Raw genomic sequence first — 14,153 nt, forward strand, 5'->3', positions numbered from 1 at the left:
TGTGGCCTGCAAAGCAGTTTAACTCTACTAAAGGAATTTTCAACTGCTTTATGTTCCAAGTTAATGTGGTCAGTTAGCATTGGCAACTACAAACCTTGCTTTGCCTTTGCAAAGGGATAACATGGTGAAAGTCACGGTGCTCTTCTGTTTCCCTCCTTCAGCTTCGTTCAGCACTGGACAAAACCGAGGAGCTGGAGGTCAGCAATGGCCACCTGGTGAAGCGGCTGGAGAAGATGAAGGCCAACCGGAGCGCTCTGCTGTCCCAGCAATAGCCACTCCCTCCCAGGGAACCACCGCTGCTCAGAACCGGAACGACGCCGCAGCCGCTTCTACGTCCCGCTGCCCGGGATGCTTCGTGTCATTGCCTTCTGAGACCAGGCCACCCCAACACCTGCTCCGTGCCTCCCAGCCGGGGTCTCCCCGTGCAGATCCAAGCCTGCTGCACTACATCCAGAGGAGGAGCTGATCCAAGTGGCTGTGCCCGCGGGAGCCCTTCCACGCCGAGCTCTGGGGACATTCGAAGTACAACACATAAGAAGCACACGGAATTCTCCATCCAGAGGGCACAGCAGCCATTTATTGCCATTTAAAATGGCACTCAAAGAAAACACTTTGACTGGAATTTTGTGTCTTGCTGAAAATTTTAAAACAAACACTGTAAGTTTGGGACTTTTATCATGACAGTATCTGTAATTTAGTGACTACGGTAGAGTTATTCATAGTAGGTTTTTCATTTACAAATCACTGTGGAACCATAAGCCATTACAAAGCAAAACTCCTTCAGTGGAAACCATGGAAGAAGATGGTCTTGGAAGCAAAAGTGACCTTAAATGACTTTGCCAATAAAACAAATGTGTTTGGAGGGATTTTTGCACCAGTAGAATTGCGAGACTCTTTTATTTCAGGGTAAATAGGCAATAGCTTCATTGAATTTTCAATTTGTATTTGTATTATTTAATCCCTGTTCTTGGAGTTGAAGTAAATGACTTTTAAAGGATGTAAGGTTGCATTAATAAACCAGCATAAGGCTGTGTTTTCAGAAATGGTGGGGTTTGCACTTAGGTCACTCTCTTTGGTGCATTTATCAAAGCAAGTGTCATTTGCTTAAACAAAATATATAATGGGTTTTTTACATCAGAAACTATCTACTAGTCCATGATCTACTAGGAAACAATGCCGCTACAAAATACAAGTCTGATTTTTAAGAGAATAACTGCTAAGTAAAGAAGCACTTTAGAAAATATTACTGCCTATGGGTTTTCTACAGCTACGGAAGTAGTGAGTTATCTCCTTCTAAGGTCCACTTCCCATGCAGAACAGCAGAACCAGTTGAGATGTTGCAGGCGATTCTTGCGTGTGTACAAATGGCACACGACTGGCACTACAGCTCTGGTTCATCGGAACTCATTCTGAATGTACTACTCAAAGGAGAGCAGCAGCTGCCCCAGGAGCCAAGCTGCCCATCCCACCTCAGCCCTAACAGGAAAGCCAGTCCCTCTGGGATCTGTCATGTGGTGGAGCAGCGTCTCCTGTCCCACGGGAGCAGCCGTGGCTGCCTCAAGAGGTTCTGCCAAGCCAAATCCGCACCCAGGAGATCACACTTCTTCCTAACTTGGTCTTCAGACCCTGCGATCCAGGTCTTTCCCCAGCCTCCTCCTTGCAGACAGGAGGTTAAAGTAGGAACCGCTGCTATTTCCAGCACAAGGGGATCTCTGGTATCTTCCTCGAGCACCTTCACAAATTAAGTAAACCAAAACCGCTGTCTGAATGTGTTTCTCTGGTTTGGCTAGGAAACAACACCCTCGTCTTCATCTCTTCCAAGTGCACAAGGAAATTTAGGAATGAAGTACTGAAATTATTATTCCAGGAAAAGGATGAAGAAGGCTTTTTTTGTGCCCCCTGGGGAATTAAATATGTCCTTGTTGATGAAATGTGGTGAAACATGGGGTTGGAAGGAATCTTTTAAAATTAAATTTCCACTCCAGTTAGGGCTTTGGGTTTTTGTTTTTTTTTTTTTAATTGTTTTTGAGAGGAACATTCAGGTGCAGAGCCAGGTTTCTTGTGGAATACCTCAAAATGGCTGTGGATGCCAATTAACAATTTTTTGTGCATGACTTGTGTAATTTCTGGTGTACAAACCCTCGGGGGCCTAAAAAACAAGCGAAAGGATTTTCAGAAGGCAAACAAATGTGCTAAATAAGGTGTGATTGCCGCCAGCCATCATTTCATTTGTGGCAGCAGTGAAAGCCACCTCTCCTGGCAAGGCTCAGGGGAAACAGCCCAGCAACCAAGCATTGGTCCAAAAGGCAAAAAATAACACTTTGTTCATTGAAAAGGGATGTGTTTATCGTTCCGAAGTAGATTTCATCTCGCACCCCATAAGCATCAACCTCATGACGGAAATCAGATGTGTATTTCGCCCTGGATATGCTCTTAGTAGAAACCTTTGTGTGTGATAAAGTAGGTGAATGTTGAAGCCACATTTCCCCCTCCTCTCCCCTAACTTTCAGTATGACTTAGCGTTAGAATAAGGGAAGAAAAAGAACCGGTTGGTTTACTGCAAACTGTTCTATGTTTTTCTGTGAAGAATGTACAACAACAGGGCTTTGAATGATGATAATAGCACATGTCCCAGTCCTATTATTTGAGCTCCAAACGAGAGCACCTCAGCACCCTGAGAGCGGGGCCGAGGTGGCGGCAGCTGGGCGAGGAACAGCTCCTGGGGGAACCAGGATGGGTTTTCCTACAACCTCTGTTTCAATTTGTTATCCTCTATTTTATTTTGAAATGTTAAATGATTTTTATTGCTTGCAAATGGAATGTTACCCGAAATGGTTTTGGTTTTGTTTTGTTGTTTTTTTTTTTTCCCCAATCGCTCCGTTAGGAGATGTGAGCGTGGAAAAGGAAATTCATTATGAGCAGAACTTGCCAATAAAATGTCACTTGTTTGGGTAGTTTTTATGGAGTGGTCTCTCTGTGCTAATGTTACCAGTACAAGTTCTCTTGGAAAATACAGGAATTTCAGGGTGATATGGGTGTAACAACTCATTTTCCTTTCCAACATGTTGCTGCAGGATCAGACAAAATGTGAGCAACACTGGCTGGAAAATGTACAAATTCGGGGACTTGTGTAACTGAGGGCACTGGTGTGAGACATGCCCCCAAATATCAACATTTTTAGTGGCAGGGTGCACATACACCTTCCAAATGTTGACATTTTAATGGCCAGGTGCACTTGGGCAGGGGGAGGACAGGGACAATCCCCCATCAGGAGAAATGTGAATGGGGTTGCTAATTGGATTCATTCTCCACTTTTATTTATGGTGAGCATAGAGGTAACCCACACAGTAGCTTTCCCTGGAAGAATCCTTCATGAAGACTCCTTCACAACAGGAAGCAGCTTGGTTCATCAAAAATGTTACTTTAGTATTAAATGTCCTCTTGCCCTGATGTGTTGCCATGGAAGTGACTAAGCAGGAGGGTAGTGTTTGTCGTCACTTCAGATGCTCTAAACCACTCTATGTCTCTGAAGGTTAATTTTAGGCAACTGAGTGATGCTTTACACACTTCATTACGACCTTTACACGTGTTTAAAGGAAGAAGAGCCCCTTGCACAAGTATCATGGACCTGTGTGGCAGGTAGGTTTGTTTCCACTCCTGTAACGCACTCCTTCCAGCTGGAAACTTTCAGGTAGGTTTTAATGTGTGCCAGAGGAGGTTAGAGCTGGATATTAGGAAAAGTTCTTCCCCCAAAGGGTGGGTTGGGCACTGAACAGGCTCCCCAGTTTATGGTCATGGCCACGAAACAGAGTTCAAGGTGCTGCCAGAGTTTGGTCGATGCTCTCAGGCACAGGGTGGTATTAGTGAGGTGTCCTGTGCAGGGCCGGGGATTGGACTCCATCATCCTCGTGGGTCCTTGCAGCACAGGATAATTCTGTGATTCTCTAGTAGCTGTACAAGAGCTGCTGTGCTCCCTCCCCGCCGGCTGTGCTTTCGTCTGTCAGTGCTGGGTGGCAGGAATGCTGTGAGGTGAGACGAGGGACCGTGAGGGGAGAGAAGTGTTCATGAAGGGAGGGAAGGGACCGTGAGGGGAGAGCCATGAGCGGGGGGACACGGCAGTACTGCTTCTGAGGGGATATGGCGGTACGGCTCTGAGGGGAAAACGGCAGCACCGATTCTTGAGGGACACGGCGGTAGTGCTTCTGAGGGAATATGGCGATACTGGCTCTGAGGGGACGCGGGGAGGGGATACAGCGATACCGATTCTGGGGGGAAAATGGCGGTACCTCCTCTGAGGGGATGAGGCGGCCCCGCTTTCCAAGGGAAGGCGCGGGAGTTGCACGCGGCGAGAGCGGGCTCCGCGCCGCAGCCAATCAGGCGTCGGAGCGCTGCGCGTCGCAGCCAATGAGCGCGGGGCGCGGCGGCGGACGTTGGTTGCGCGCGTGGCGGGGCCGTGAGGGGGCTGCGGGCGGCGGCCGGAGCGGGAGCGCCGGGGCTCGGCGAGCCGGAGCGCCGGGGCTGGGTGAGTCGGAACGGGAGCGCCGGGGCTGGGCGAGCCGGAGCGGGAGCGCCGGGGCTGGGTGAGTCGGAACGGGAGCGCCGGGGCTGGGCGAGCCGGAGCGGGAGCGCCGGGGCTGGGTGAGTCGGAACGGGAGCGCCGGGGCCGGGCGAGCCGGAGCGGGAGCGCCGGGGCTCGGCGAGCCGGAGCGCCGGGGCTGGGTGAGCCGGAGCGGGAGCGCCGGGGCTGGGTGAGCCGGAGCCGGAGCGCCGGGGCTGGGTGAGCCGGAGCGCCGGGGCCGGGCGAGCCGGAGCGGGAGCGCCGGGGCCGGGCGAGCCGGAGCGGGAGCGCCGGGGCTGGGCGAGCCGGAACGGGAGCGCCGGGGCTGGGCGAGCCGGAGCGGGAGCGCCGGGGCTGGGTGAGCCGGAGCGGGAGCGCCGGGGCTGGGCGAGCCGGAACGGGAGCGCCGGGGCTCGGCGAGCCGGAGCGGGAGCGCCGGGGCTCGGCGAGCCGGAGCGGGAGCGCCGGGGCTCGGTGCGGGCGGCGGGACCGCGCCTCAGGCTGCTCTGGAGCTGCTCTGGAGCTGCGGTGAGACGCCCTTTTCCCATCTGAGGGATCCCGCGGGGCGAGCGGGAGCACCGGGCTGCCCTCAGGGCTCCCCACCCTCAGCCAGCGCTGCGGCGGGGACGGGCCCGGCTGTGGCTCGGAGTTTGGGTGTATCACCAGCAGCGACAGGGGGGTTGCTGTACCTTGGCTGGGGCGTGGAGGTGTTTTGGTTCTTGTTCTCAAGGGAAAAGTGATTTCTCTGTGAGTTCGTTGTGATTTCTGTACCGGCGTCTGGGATATGCTTTGGCAGTGTTTGGCTGTTTAATTCCACGGAGTTGCTCAAGGCTTAAGCTAGGGGGTGAAAGTAAAGTTAATGTAATAAAAAAGGACAATGTTTTTGAGGCAAAAATAACTGTAGAAGTGTATCATTTAACCGTGGAAGTGCTCAAGACCAGGTTGGATGGGGCTTGGAGCAACCTGGGATAGTGGAAAGCTTGAATATTTGAAAATTTGAACTTTAATCCTTATTTCTTCCCCCCCTTCCCCCACGAAGGACTGTCAGAGAGAGTGACTTAAATTTAGATGTGTCATTGACGTAGTTTGGAAAACAGGCATAATTGAGAAAGATGGGTAATGTTTTTATGTACTCCTTTCTTTGTTAGAAGCTTCTGAGGGAAGGCAGAGAAGAATTGACAATATTCCTAAGAAACAAGCTTCACAAAGAGCATATTCCACCCCTACATGCTTTGTCTGCTTTTTCTTGGTGTTTGTTACCAAACGGGCTGCAAGTTCAGAGCAGGTGTATTGCTTTAGTCTGGTGAATTGTCCAGCTTCCTTCTATTGCTAAATGACCTTCCTGTGTTCCTTTACAACTTTCTGATTGTAAAGATTCTCAGGGGTTTATCCCTGTTTTTTTCTTTCTTCCCCAGAATTAAGAAGAATATGCTTTCATTTCCCCCTTGTCCAACACCCAAGGGATTTTTAATTTTTGGGAGGCACAGACCTCAAAGTTCACTTCTTCCATAATATAAGTAAACTTTAGTTGAACACTTTGTGTGCTGTGTTATGTAACAGGAATTCCACCAATTCAGAAATCAGTTCTTAGGATTTCTTTAGGAACGTGCTGTAGAATTCCTACCTGCTTTAGTAGCATGCAGTAGGTGAAAATAGGATGGTTAATTTAATGTATTTTTTTATCCTTCTGTATACTGTGGAGCATCTTGAACTTCTCTTAATTTTTACGAAGGTAGGAAGAGCCAAACCAGTGACTTTGAGAGGTTGCAGTGGCAGTGAGTTGTGTGATTCCTTCTGAAGAGGAGGAGAGCCTGTTGGAGCCATGGAAGTGGAAAAGAGCAGCAGAAGGAGCTGCTGCACTCAGACCTCCTTCATGGCCGCAGGTTTAGGGGAAGACTCGCAGCTGGAGTATCTCAGTGCTTACGAGGAGTATGAGGAGGATAAGAACAACTCAAATGAGTTTTCGAAGCAGGAGGAGGTTGGAGAGGTGAAGGCCATGCCACTGGTTGGTGACAAGGTGCCTCCCGGAATGGCAGCAGGGGAAGAAGATTCTGGAAAGAGCGATAGACCCGCCCAGAGTGTGGCAGTGGAGCCAGCCACTGCTCTCCTGCCGCCCAGGGAAGAGGCCCAGCTCTGCAAACACACAGAGCCCTCCTACTTCAGCAGCTGTGAGCAACCTGCGGTGTGCACTCGTGGTACCAGCAGCGCTGCAGAGGAGGCTGAAACCCAGCTCCCAGTCCCTGAAATCCTCCGGAGCAAGAATCCTGTTGCTGGCATGGAAGCTGCAGATAAATCCTCTGGTGAGAGCCCTAGGGCTGTGAAGCTGGAGCGTGGGGAAGCCCTGAGGAGTGTTCCTGCTGGCTCTGGTTCCAGAGCTGCCTTCCCAGCGAGCAGAAGCAACAGTGCCCAGGCCTGTCCCTGCTCCAGGGCAGTGAGCACAGAGGTGACCATGATGAGCAAAACTCGACCTGTGGGGTGGCTGGCTGAAACCTCTGCGGATGCTGCTTCCAGCACGGAATGGTCCCTCACAGCTCACAGCTCACACGTGCAGGTAACTGACACAAAACAAGAAGGGCCACCAGACCAGTTTGATAGAACTTTTGTTATTTAAGTTGTCTGCATGGGTGTTAACCTGTTAACTTTTGGCTTTTTTCTTTTTTTTTTTTTTTTTTTTGAAAAGCAGGAATCCAAAGATGATCTGTCCGTCTGTGAGTGGAAGTCAGGCACTGACAGGTGGGTCAGGAATTTGTTCTTGGTTTTGGAATTTGAGTTTCTGGATAAGAGCTTTTTTCATGATTGAAAGGTTGTCTGTGGCTTGGCAAAACTGATGGTATTAAAAGTTTGCTGGGCAGCAATTTCTGATGCAGAAGCCTGGACAGGTGAGAAGAGCGAGTTGAGGACTTCTTGAAGTTGAACAAAGACCAAAGCAGCCTTGTTCTGCAGTTGCAGACCACCAGAGATCCTTTCCAACCGAAACTGTTCCATGGCTGTGGAAACAAAATGAGTGTGTTGCAGATCCACAGTGTTGCTAAGTTTCTTTTTGTTCTTAAGATTTCACTTTTTGCATAGAAATTATGATGGTGCTTGTGCAGTTCCTACCTCTGATAAAGCTGACTGTAATGCTACAATCATTATTGTGGGTTAAATAGGATTTTTCTTTAAATCATATCAAAAATAGCTTCTGGTTCTGAAGTTCCTTGCTTCAAAATAAAAGACCATGAACATAAACAAAATATTGAAGCCCTGGAATAAATATTCTGTTATTATTATTTTAAAGGCCAGAACGTGCCAACAAGGAAACTGGGAAGAATTCAGCATCAAGCTGCTGCCAGGATGCCCTGCAGAGAGCAACTGAAGCAGAGCTGCAGCTTCTGGCCATCCACTATGAGATGTGCTACCAGCACTCCTTGAAGGTTTATGAGCTGGCTTTGGAGGAAAGCACCTATTTTGGAAGGCATGTGCTTTAATGTCCTTTAAAATAAAATGGGTAGCTGGTTATCAGGCAAAGATTGCTAAATGGTACTGGTAGATTCTATCTATAGCTTCTAGGAGTGTTTATAATTAGTGGTGTTGTCCGAAGGACCCCCAAATCTTACTTCTGTAAAATCTCCAGAAGCTGTAAAATCAATTAAATGTCTAAGTTGATGTTGCTTTTTTACCTATATTTTAATAGATGTGAAGATAAGGCTGAGTTATATTCATCTTTCCTGTTGGTTATGGATGTGCTGGACAATAATTACAGAAGTATGAGAAAGAAAATAAGCATGGGCATACCTTTAAATGAACTTCCACCACTGTCAGTTGAGCTGAAGTTTTCCCCACTCTCTTCTTTTTACATCCCCTCCAAGGTAATTTCTTAACTGTTTTATGTTTTTAATAGAAATTGTTTTATAATTAAGATAATAATAGATAAATCTCTTTTTTTTGACAGTTTTTCAGAAAGAGTCTCTACTCTGAGTAAGTAGTTTTCATTTGTTGTTGTACTTACTAAGTTAAATGAGTTTATAAGATGTTAAACGTATAATTTCTTTATTTCAGGAATGCATCTTGTTGTTTCAAGCTGTTTAGCTGAAAGATCAGCATTGCCCTCTGGGGACAATAGTTTTATTTTAAGGTCATTTTTCCTCTGTAGTGTTCTAGTATGTAAAGCAGGGAATATCTTTACCATCTTTATAGTAAAAGTTATCAATTTACAGGTCATTTTCCTGTTTCCCTGCTTACACTGCTAAAAGTATTTTCTCTCTTGTTATAATGGCACTAAGCAACAAAAACCCCCCCAAAAAAATCCCTCACCACAAAAACGCAGAAAGACTTTGCTGCCAGCAGAGATAATATTAAGCATATAGATAATATTAAGAGATAATATGAAGCTGTTTTGCCAAGATTATCATTCAGATATGAAGAATGATAGAAAAATGGTTTATTTCAGGCAGGTACATGATAGAATACATTCAGGAACCCCATCCAGTGACTTGCTGTAAGTGGAAATGAAAACAAACTTGGCAGTAAGTTTTTACTGAATTGGGTAAACTTCTAGAGACTGTGTGAAGTTTCCTATTAAGCATGAGTGAAGTTAATTAAGAAAAAGCAAAGACAATTGTTCTGTTTTGTAAATAATTAGTACAAGTTGCACTGGTATTTCAAATTGTAAGGAATACATCTGAACATCACACAGAAAACTATTAAGATATAATGAAAAAAGCCAAGATGTATTAAGTATGTTAATTTTATTGTGAGCTTCTGGAAATATTTTGATTATTGTAGAACTTAAAATTGTTGTCCCATATTTTGTATGAAATTCTCGGATGTGTTTTAGTGATCTTTCAGGTGAAGGGAAAGCCGACTTTGAAGAACCAAAACAGCGAGAAAAGGGGATTTCTGTCAATATGGTAGGGAATTCTTCACTCCTGGGTTTTGGAGATGGTAATGTTGAGAAGTATTTTCTCCTTTCAGGTGCCTGCAAATGTGTTCAGAGTCTTCTGGGCTCTCAGCCTGGGATCCTCTGCCACTAATTGCAAATGCAGCTCCTATGTTCACAATTTTAGTTGCCCTTTCAAAATAAAGTAACTTGGGGGTTCTTGAGGATGATCAGCAGATTCAACTTTTTTTTAATTCACCTGCTTCATGGGCTGATATTCTGAGAAATAACTTACAATTAGTTGGGAGTGCTGTGATACAACTGAAATGTGTTTGTAGGACAACTCACAGACTGATGGTGATCAGCCAGGTGACTCTGCTTCCTCTGAGACACAGGAAGAACAGCCTAAAGATCAGGCTCTGGAACGTGGTGAGTGGTCTGCTCCTAGTAAAAATTATCTTTTATTTGTGAGTTAAGTTCTCAGGGGAGGAAAGAAACCCTGTTTAAAACATGTGTATGGTAACACAGCTGCCCTTCCTGTGATGGAATGTTTATATTCAGCTATCAAAATTTATTGATAAGTATTAGTAGCTCTGTATTATTACTTGCATCTTTAAAAAAGTTTCTAATTAATCTAATGTCACATTTTTGAAATGTAGCACCAAGAGATGTAAGTAGTTAAAACCACAGAAATGTGATACTCTTAGCATACCATGGTTTGAATTTTAACACTTGAATTTTTATCCCAACTGCCAAGGCTGTGTAAAAAATGAGGAAGGAAGTGAGTATTGGTTTGATGCTAAGGAAGATTTGTCAGTGGCAGATATTTCAGTAGTGTGCAAAGAAATGAAAAAGCAACAAGGAAAACAAGACTTGATTGACTCAAGAGGTAAAGTCGTGTGCTTTAAACTGATAAACCAAATAATGGTGTTTATTGTTGGAGTGCTCTGTTCCTTCTCCAAGCATAAGTAAACTTGGAAAAAATGCCAGCTGGGTTTTCAGATTTATTTTCTCATTCTCTAGCAGTGAATCCCTGTTACTCAGCTGTTTTCATCCAGACATGTTTTTCCTTGAAAACTTCACGTGCAGTGCTTGAACTGAAGTTAGTAAATGACCAGCCAATCACATAGATGGAAATCTTTCCTTTTTTCTCCTCCTCCTTCTTTTTGTGTGTCCTTCCCATGCTGGACTCCTCAAAGAGTGAGATGCAAATGGTTTGTGTTTGGAGACTTGAGTCACAGTGCTGGGTGTGCTGAGAAGTCCCAGGGTGTTGAAGGCAGAGAGCCTGGGGGTTCTCCATACCAGCCTTCAGCAATGGTACTGTTACTTCAGAGCTGTGTTTCCTCTGCCTCTTAAAATCTCGGGAAACACCCAGGGAGAAGATGTTCCACAAGCTGAACTGCTGTGCTTCTCAGGACACTCATTTTCTCTTAGGAGATTCTCTTCTCTCCCTTAGTTTGTTCTAAAGTTTTCTCTCTAGGCTGTCCAAAGTCTATGGAGAAGATGTCAGCTCAAGAACAGTCACTCTTTACTTTCTTACATTTATTACTAGAAGTGAAGACAGTGGGGAGTGGGAATGAACAATCTTCTGTTCCTGTTGGTGGTCCAAAAACCTCAGTGCCTGAGGTAGGTCTGTTCTTAATTTGTAGGAGGAATTTCTTGCCTCTTTAAGGCTTCTTTCATACTCTGCATTTACTACCAAGAGCCTTGATTTGAAATCACCTACTCAACAGCTGGCACATTGTTTGCTTGGAGATAATCAGAAGGGAAGTAATTATTGCTCACACTACTTTGTGTGGCAGACTAAGCTTTAAATCTTCCTGTCACGTAACATTTAATAGATAGAAAATTATGTAAGGATAGGAAAATATGTAACATATTGGTAATAAGTTTCTGTCATGTGGCAGAAGAGTGAAAGCACCATTCTTTTGCCCCTGCATCAGACTGTGACACCCCAGCTGGTTTTTCTGAATCCTAGGACAGTTTGGAATTTCCACGTTTGCACTACATTTTTCATCTTGCAACACCAGTTTTTTTAATGTAAGCGTCCTGTGGCTTTATACAGGAAAGATTTTGGGGTAATGGATGGGAAGGAAACTCTTGGATTTTCCAGCATAAATCTAAGAAATCTATACATACAGTGTTTTGTATTGGCTCAGCTTAGTCCTTGGAGAGTAAAGGGCAATTCAGTAATTGCTGGTGTTGCTCACATAAACCCCACAGATTTGCTGTCTTTGGGGATTTCCCTTTAAACATGCTGGTCCTTTGGGAAATGGTAATTGGATCTACTTTAAAGTAGCAGGAATAAGATGAGCTTTAAGGTGCCTTGCAACCCAAACCATTCTGTGGATCTAGGATTTTATATTTATTTGTAGGAAAGAGGTGTTTTATTACCCGTACAACCCTTAAGCCATGCATTTTTTTCCCTTATTTTGATGCACTTCTAGGATCCTGGGGAAAATTCCCTGCAGAAAACATCCATTTGTTCCTCTGTGGACCCATCTGGTATCTTTGTTTCTCCTTACGCACTGAACTTGAGCAGCTTTACCAAGTTAATAAAGAGACTCCAAAAAAGGCATCCAGGGTTTAGCAGGTGAGATATTTGGATTTCTTTTTCGCCCTAATTTGTAATGTAGTCAATACGCATGCTAACCAATCACTAAATGTGTGGCACAAAACATGATGTTCACGGTTATTTCCTTCATTCCCACAGAGAGGAAATTGCAGGCGCAGTGCAGGAGGTGAGGAGAATCAACAAGGGTGTCCTGAGTGGCATGGCCATCAGTTCTATTGAGGAGAAGGCCTCTGACATTCTGAGTTCTCAGCAGCAGAAGCACTGAAAGAGGTGAATATTCCAGGCTAAAGGAAGTAAACCCACCCTACAGCCTGACTAGATTATTGCAGCCTCTGGCCCTGCAGGAGGTACCGGGGTGAATCCACTGGAGCAGCGGTTTATAAAGACTGGGAGCTGTAAAACAGGTTGCATTCTATAAATCTTGGTGTACTGGTGGTTTATTACTGAATATGGGGATTTTTGAAGGCATTTTGAACAAGGTAGAGACAGGACCTCTGAGTTTTTAGGTTATGTGGTTATTTTTCTTCTATATAGATAGAAAGGATGAGTTTGACTCACTAGTGCATAGTTCAGAAGGTCACAAGACCTTTAGTTATAAGACCTTTTAAAGCTTTATTGGCCAATAAAACACTGCCAACAAGGATATTTAAGTTTTTTGACCCAATTTTTAAATATTTCCTCTTATGAACTCATGCTACAGTGTAAGCTTTCTTAGTCAGTCATGTTATGACACACAAACCTACAGTACTGCATTCTGAACTCCTTGTTTATCTTTGTAACTGTTTACATTTTTTCTCTATCTTAAACTTCAAAAGTGTAAACTTTTCTGTTCTTAATGTGTCTCTTCTTTAAACTATAAATCCACATTCTCGCTTCTAGCACCTAAGTTTGGAAGACTTTTCCAAGTCAGATCAAAGCCTGTGTTTAATTCTGAGCTTTGGCTTACAGGCCCAAAGTCCTGAGAATCCCCTGTATTTTGGATTCCAACAGCTGGACTGCCTCACTGCTGAGCTGTGTGGAGGGCACTGTCTGCGTTCAGTGCACAGCTGACACCTAAGGGCCAGGCCTTGTGTAGCCTCTCACCCGAAATCCCAGCCCTGGCTCCCTCTGGATCCAAACACTGATGGTTTCTGTCTGCTGCCTGGGCCAGCTCTGGGCTGGAAACCTGACAGAATCAGACTGTGTCTTGTTATTTTCTCTCACCGATGCTTTTGGTCGTGTGGCGCTGCAGCAAGCTGAAGGTGCTGAAATTACAGCCCAGAGTTCCAGGGATGTGTGTCCATCCTTGCTTTAGTCTCCTGCTCAGCTTGGTGCTCTGCTTGCTTTAGGGACCTCCTAGCAGCGCCACTGCCACATTTCCTGCAAAAGTCTTCGGATTAATCTCCTGGCTGACTTTCACAGGACTGTAGATAGGGACAGAAACTCATCCCCAAAACATTAAAATCTTATGCTTGGAAGCATTTTCAGTCAGTTTTAACAGCCTCAAAATGTGTTGTGCTTTCCTTATGGAGTGATTATTTGGTTTTCCAGTGGTGCGTGGGCTCTGCAGTCCAAATTGTTCATATTACAGTATTTTTTCCCTGTTGTTTTGTGTGGGAGATGATGACTTATAATAATTTTTATTTTTAACATGAGGGAGGTGTGAAATGGCCAAGGCATTACTAAATAATGGGGAAATAAGAATCCCCATTTTCCACAGTAAGAAACAAGTATATAATACATTTAAGAAAAGGTGATTCTGCTCAGAGATCACCTAACCCAGTCTCTTGTTTGTACTTTGTTGCAATTGCTGCTGGAAATAACAGCCTTGTTTACTGTCAATAAAGGTTAAAATTTGTTCTTCAAAAGAGTTGGGTCAATGCTGTGCTGTTTGCAGACCTCTTCTGCTGCCTGTCCCCGTGGCAGAGCCATGGCTCTGTGCTGTGCCCTTGGTCCCAGTGCTGCAGGTGAGGCCGCGGCTTTGGTGTCTCGGGCTCTGACAAGATGGAAGCAGTCCCAGGCTTTGCTCTTCACCTCATTACCAGCAGCTGTTGTTCCCCAAGCCGGGCTCTGTGATTAGGCGGGTGCTAATAGTTCAGGAGGAACTGGCTGTCTTGTTCCTCTTGGGAAAGCAAAGTGTGCACGATGTGAAAGACTCGAGTTAGCAAACTCTGCTGTTCCTT

The 14,153-nt window shown here is 45.4% G+C and overlaps 2 protein-coding genes across 11 annotated transcripts in view; both read left to right on the forward strand.

Moving 5' to 3' along the window:
* LRRFIP1 (LRR binding FLII interacting protein 1) overlaps window positions 1–2,954 on the forward strand; it is a 102,526-nt gene extending 99,572 nt beyond the window's left edge. For all 5 annotated transcript variants that reach the window (XM_085585572.1, XM_085585575.1, XM_085585576.1 and 2 more), the window contains one exon: window positions 162–2,954. In XM_085585572.1, coding sequence (XP_085441698.1) covers window positions 162–272 — 111 coding nt within the window. In that variant the 3' untranslated portion in view covers window positions 273–2,954. The remainder of the gene's footprint in view (window positions 1–161) is intronic.
* A 1,717-nt stretch (window positions 2,955–4,671) lies between these two features.
* Window positions 4,672–13,833, forward strand: RBM44 (RNA binding motif protein 44). Of its 6 annotated transcripts, none has more exons than XM_085585593.1 (13): window positions 4,672–4,719; window positions 6,291–7,109; window positions 7,239–7,291; window positions 7,836–8,012; window positions 8,232–8,406; window positions 8,490–8,515; window positions 8,988–9,035; window positions 9,375–9,447; window positions 9,755–9,845; window positions 10,969–11,042; window positions 11,864–12,009; window positions 12,130–12,261; window positions 12,940–13,078. In XM_085585593.1, the coding sequence occupies exons 2-12, from the start codon at window positions 6,381–6,383 to the stop codon at window positions 12,254–12,256; spliced, it is 1,719 nt and encodes a 572-aa protein (XP_085441719.1). In that variant the 5' UTR covers window positions 4,672–4,719; window positions 6,291–6,380; the 3' UTR covers window positions 12,257–12,261; window positions 12,940–13,078. The 6 variants fall into 6 exon arrangements, with proteins under 6 accessions (XP_085441719.1, XP_085441722.1, XP_085441724.1 ...); XM_085585596.1 differs by having other exon boundaries at window positions 7,242–7,291; XM_085585594.1 differs by having other exon boundaries at window positions 4,674–4,719; window positions 6,295–7,109.
* The last annotated feature ends 320 nt before the right edge of the window (window positions 13,834–14,153 follow it).

The sequence above is a fragment of the Lonchura striata genome, chromosome 7 (assembly GCF_050655825.1).
Source record: "Lonchura striata isolate lonStrDom1 chromosome 7, ASM5065582v1, whole genome shotgun sequence".
Classification (NCBI taxonomy): Eukaryota; Metazoa; Chordata; class Aves; order Passeriformes; family Estrildidae; genus Lonchura; species Lonchura striata.

Bases quoted from the DNA above. Each gene is read 5' to 3' on its own strand.
- RBM44 (XM_085585593.1), top strand. From the start codon at position 6,381: ATGGAAGTGGAAAAGAGCAGCAGAAGGAGCTGCTGCACTCAGACCTCC. The intron at 7,292-7,835 runs GTGGGTCAGGAA...ATTATTTTAAAG, and splicing joins TGGAAGTCAGGCACTGACAG to GCCAGAACGTGCCAACAAGG. The intron at 12,010-12,129 runs GTGAGATATTTG...TCATTCCCACAG, and splicing joins AGGCATCCAGGGTTTAGCAG to AGAGGAAATTGCAGGCGCAG.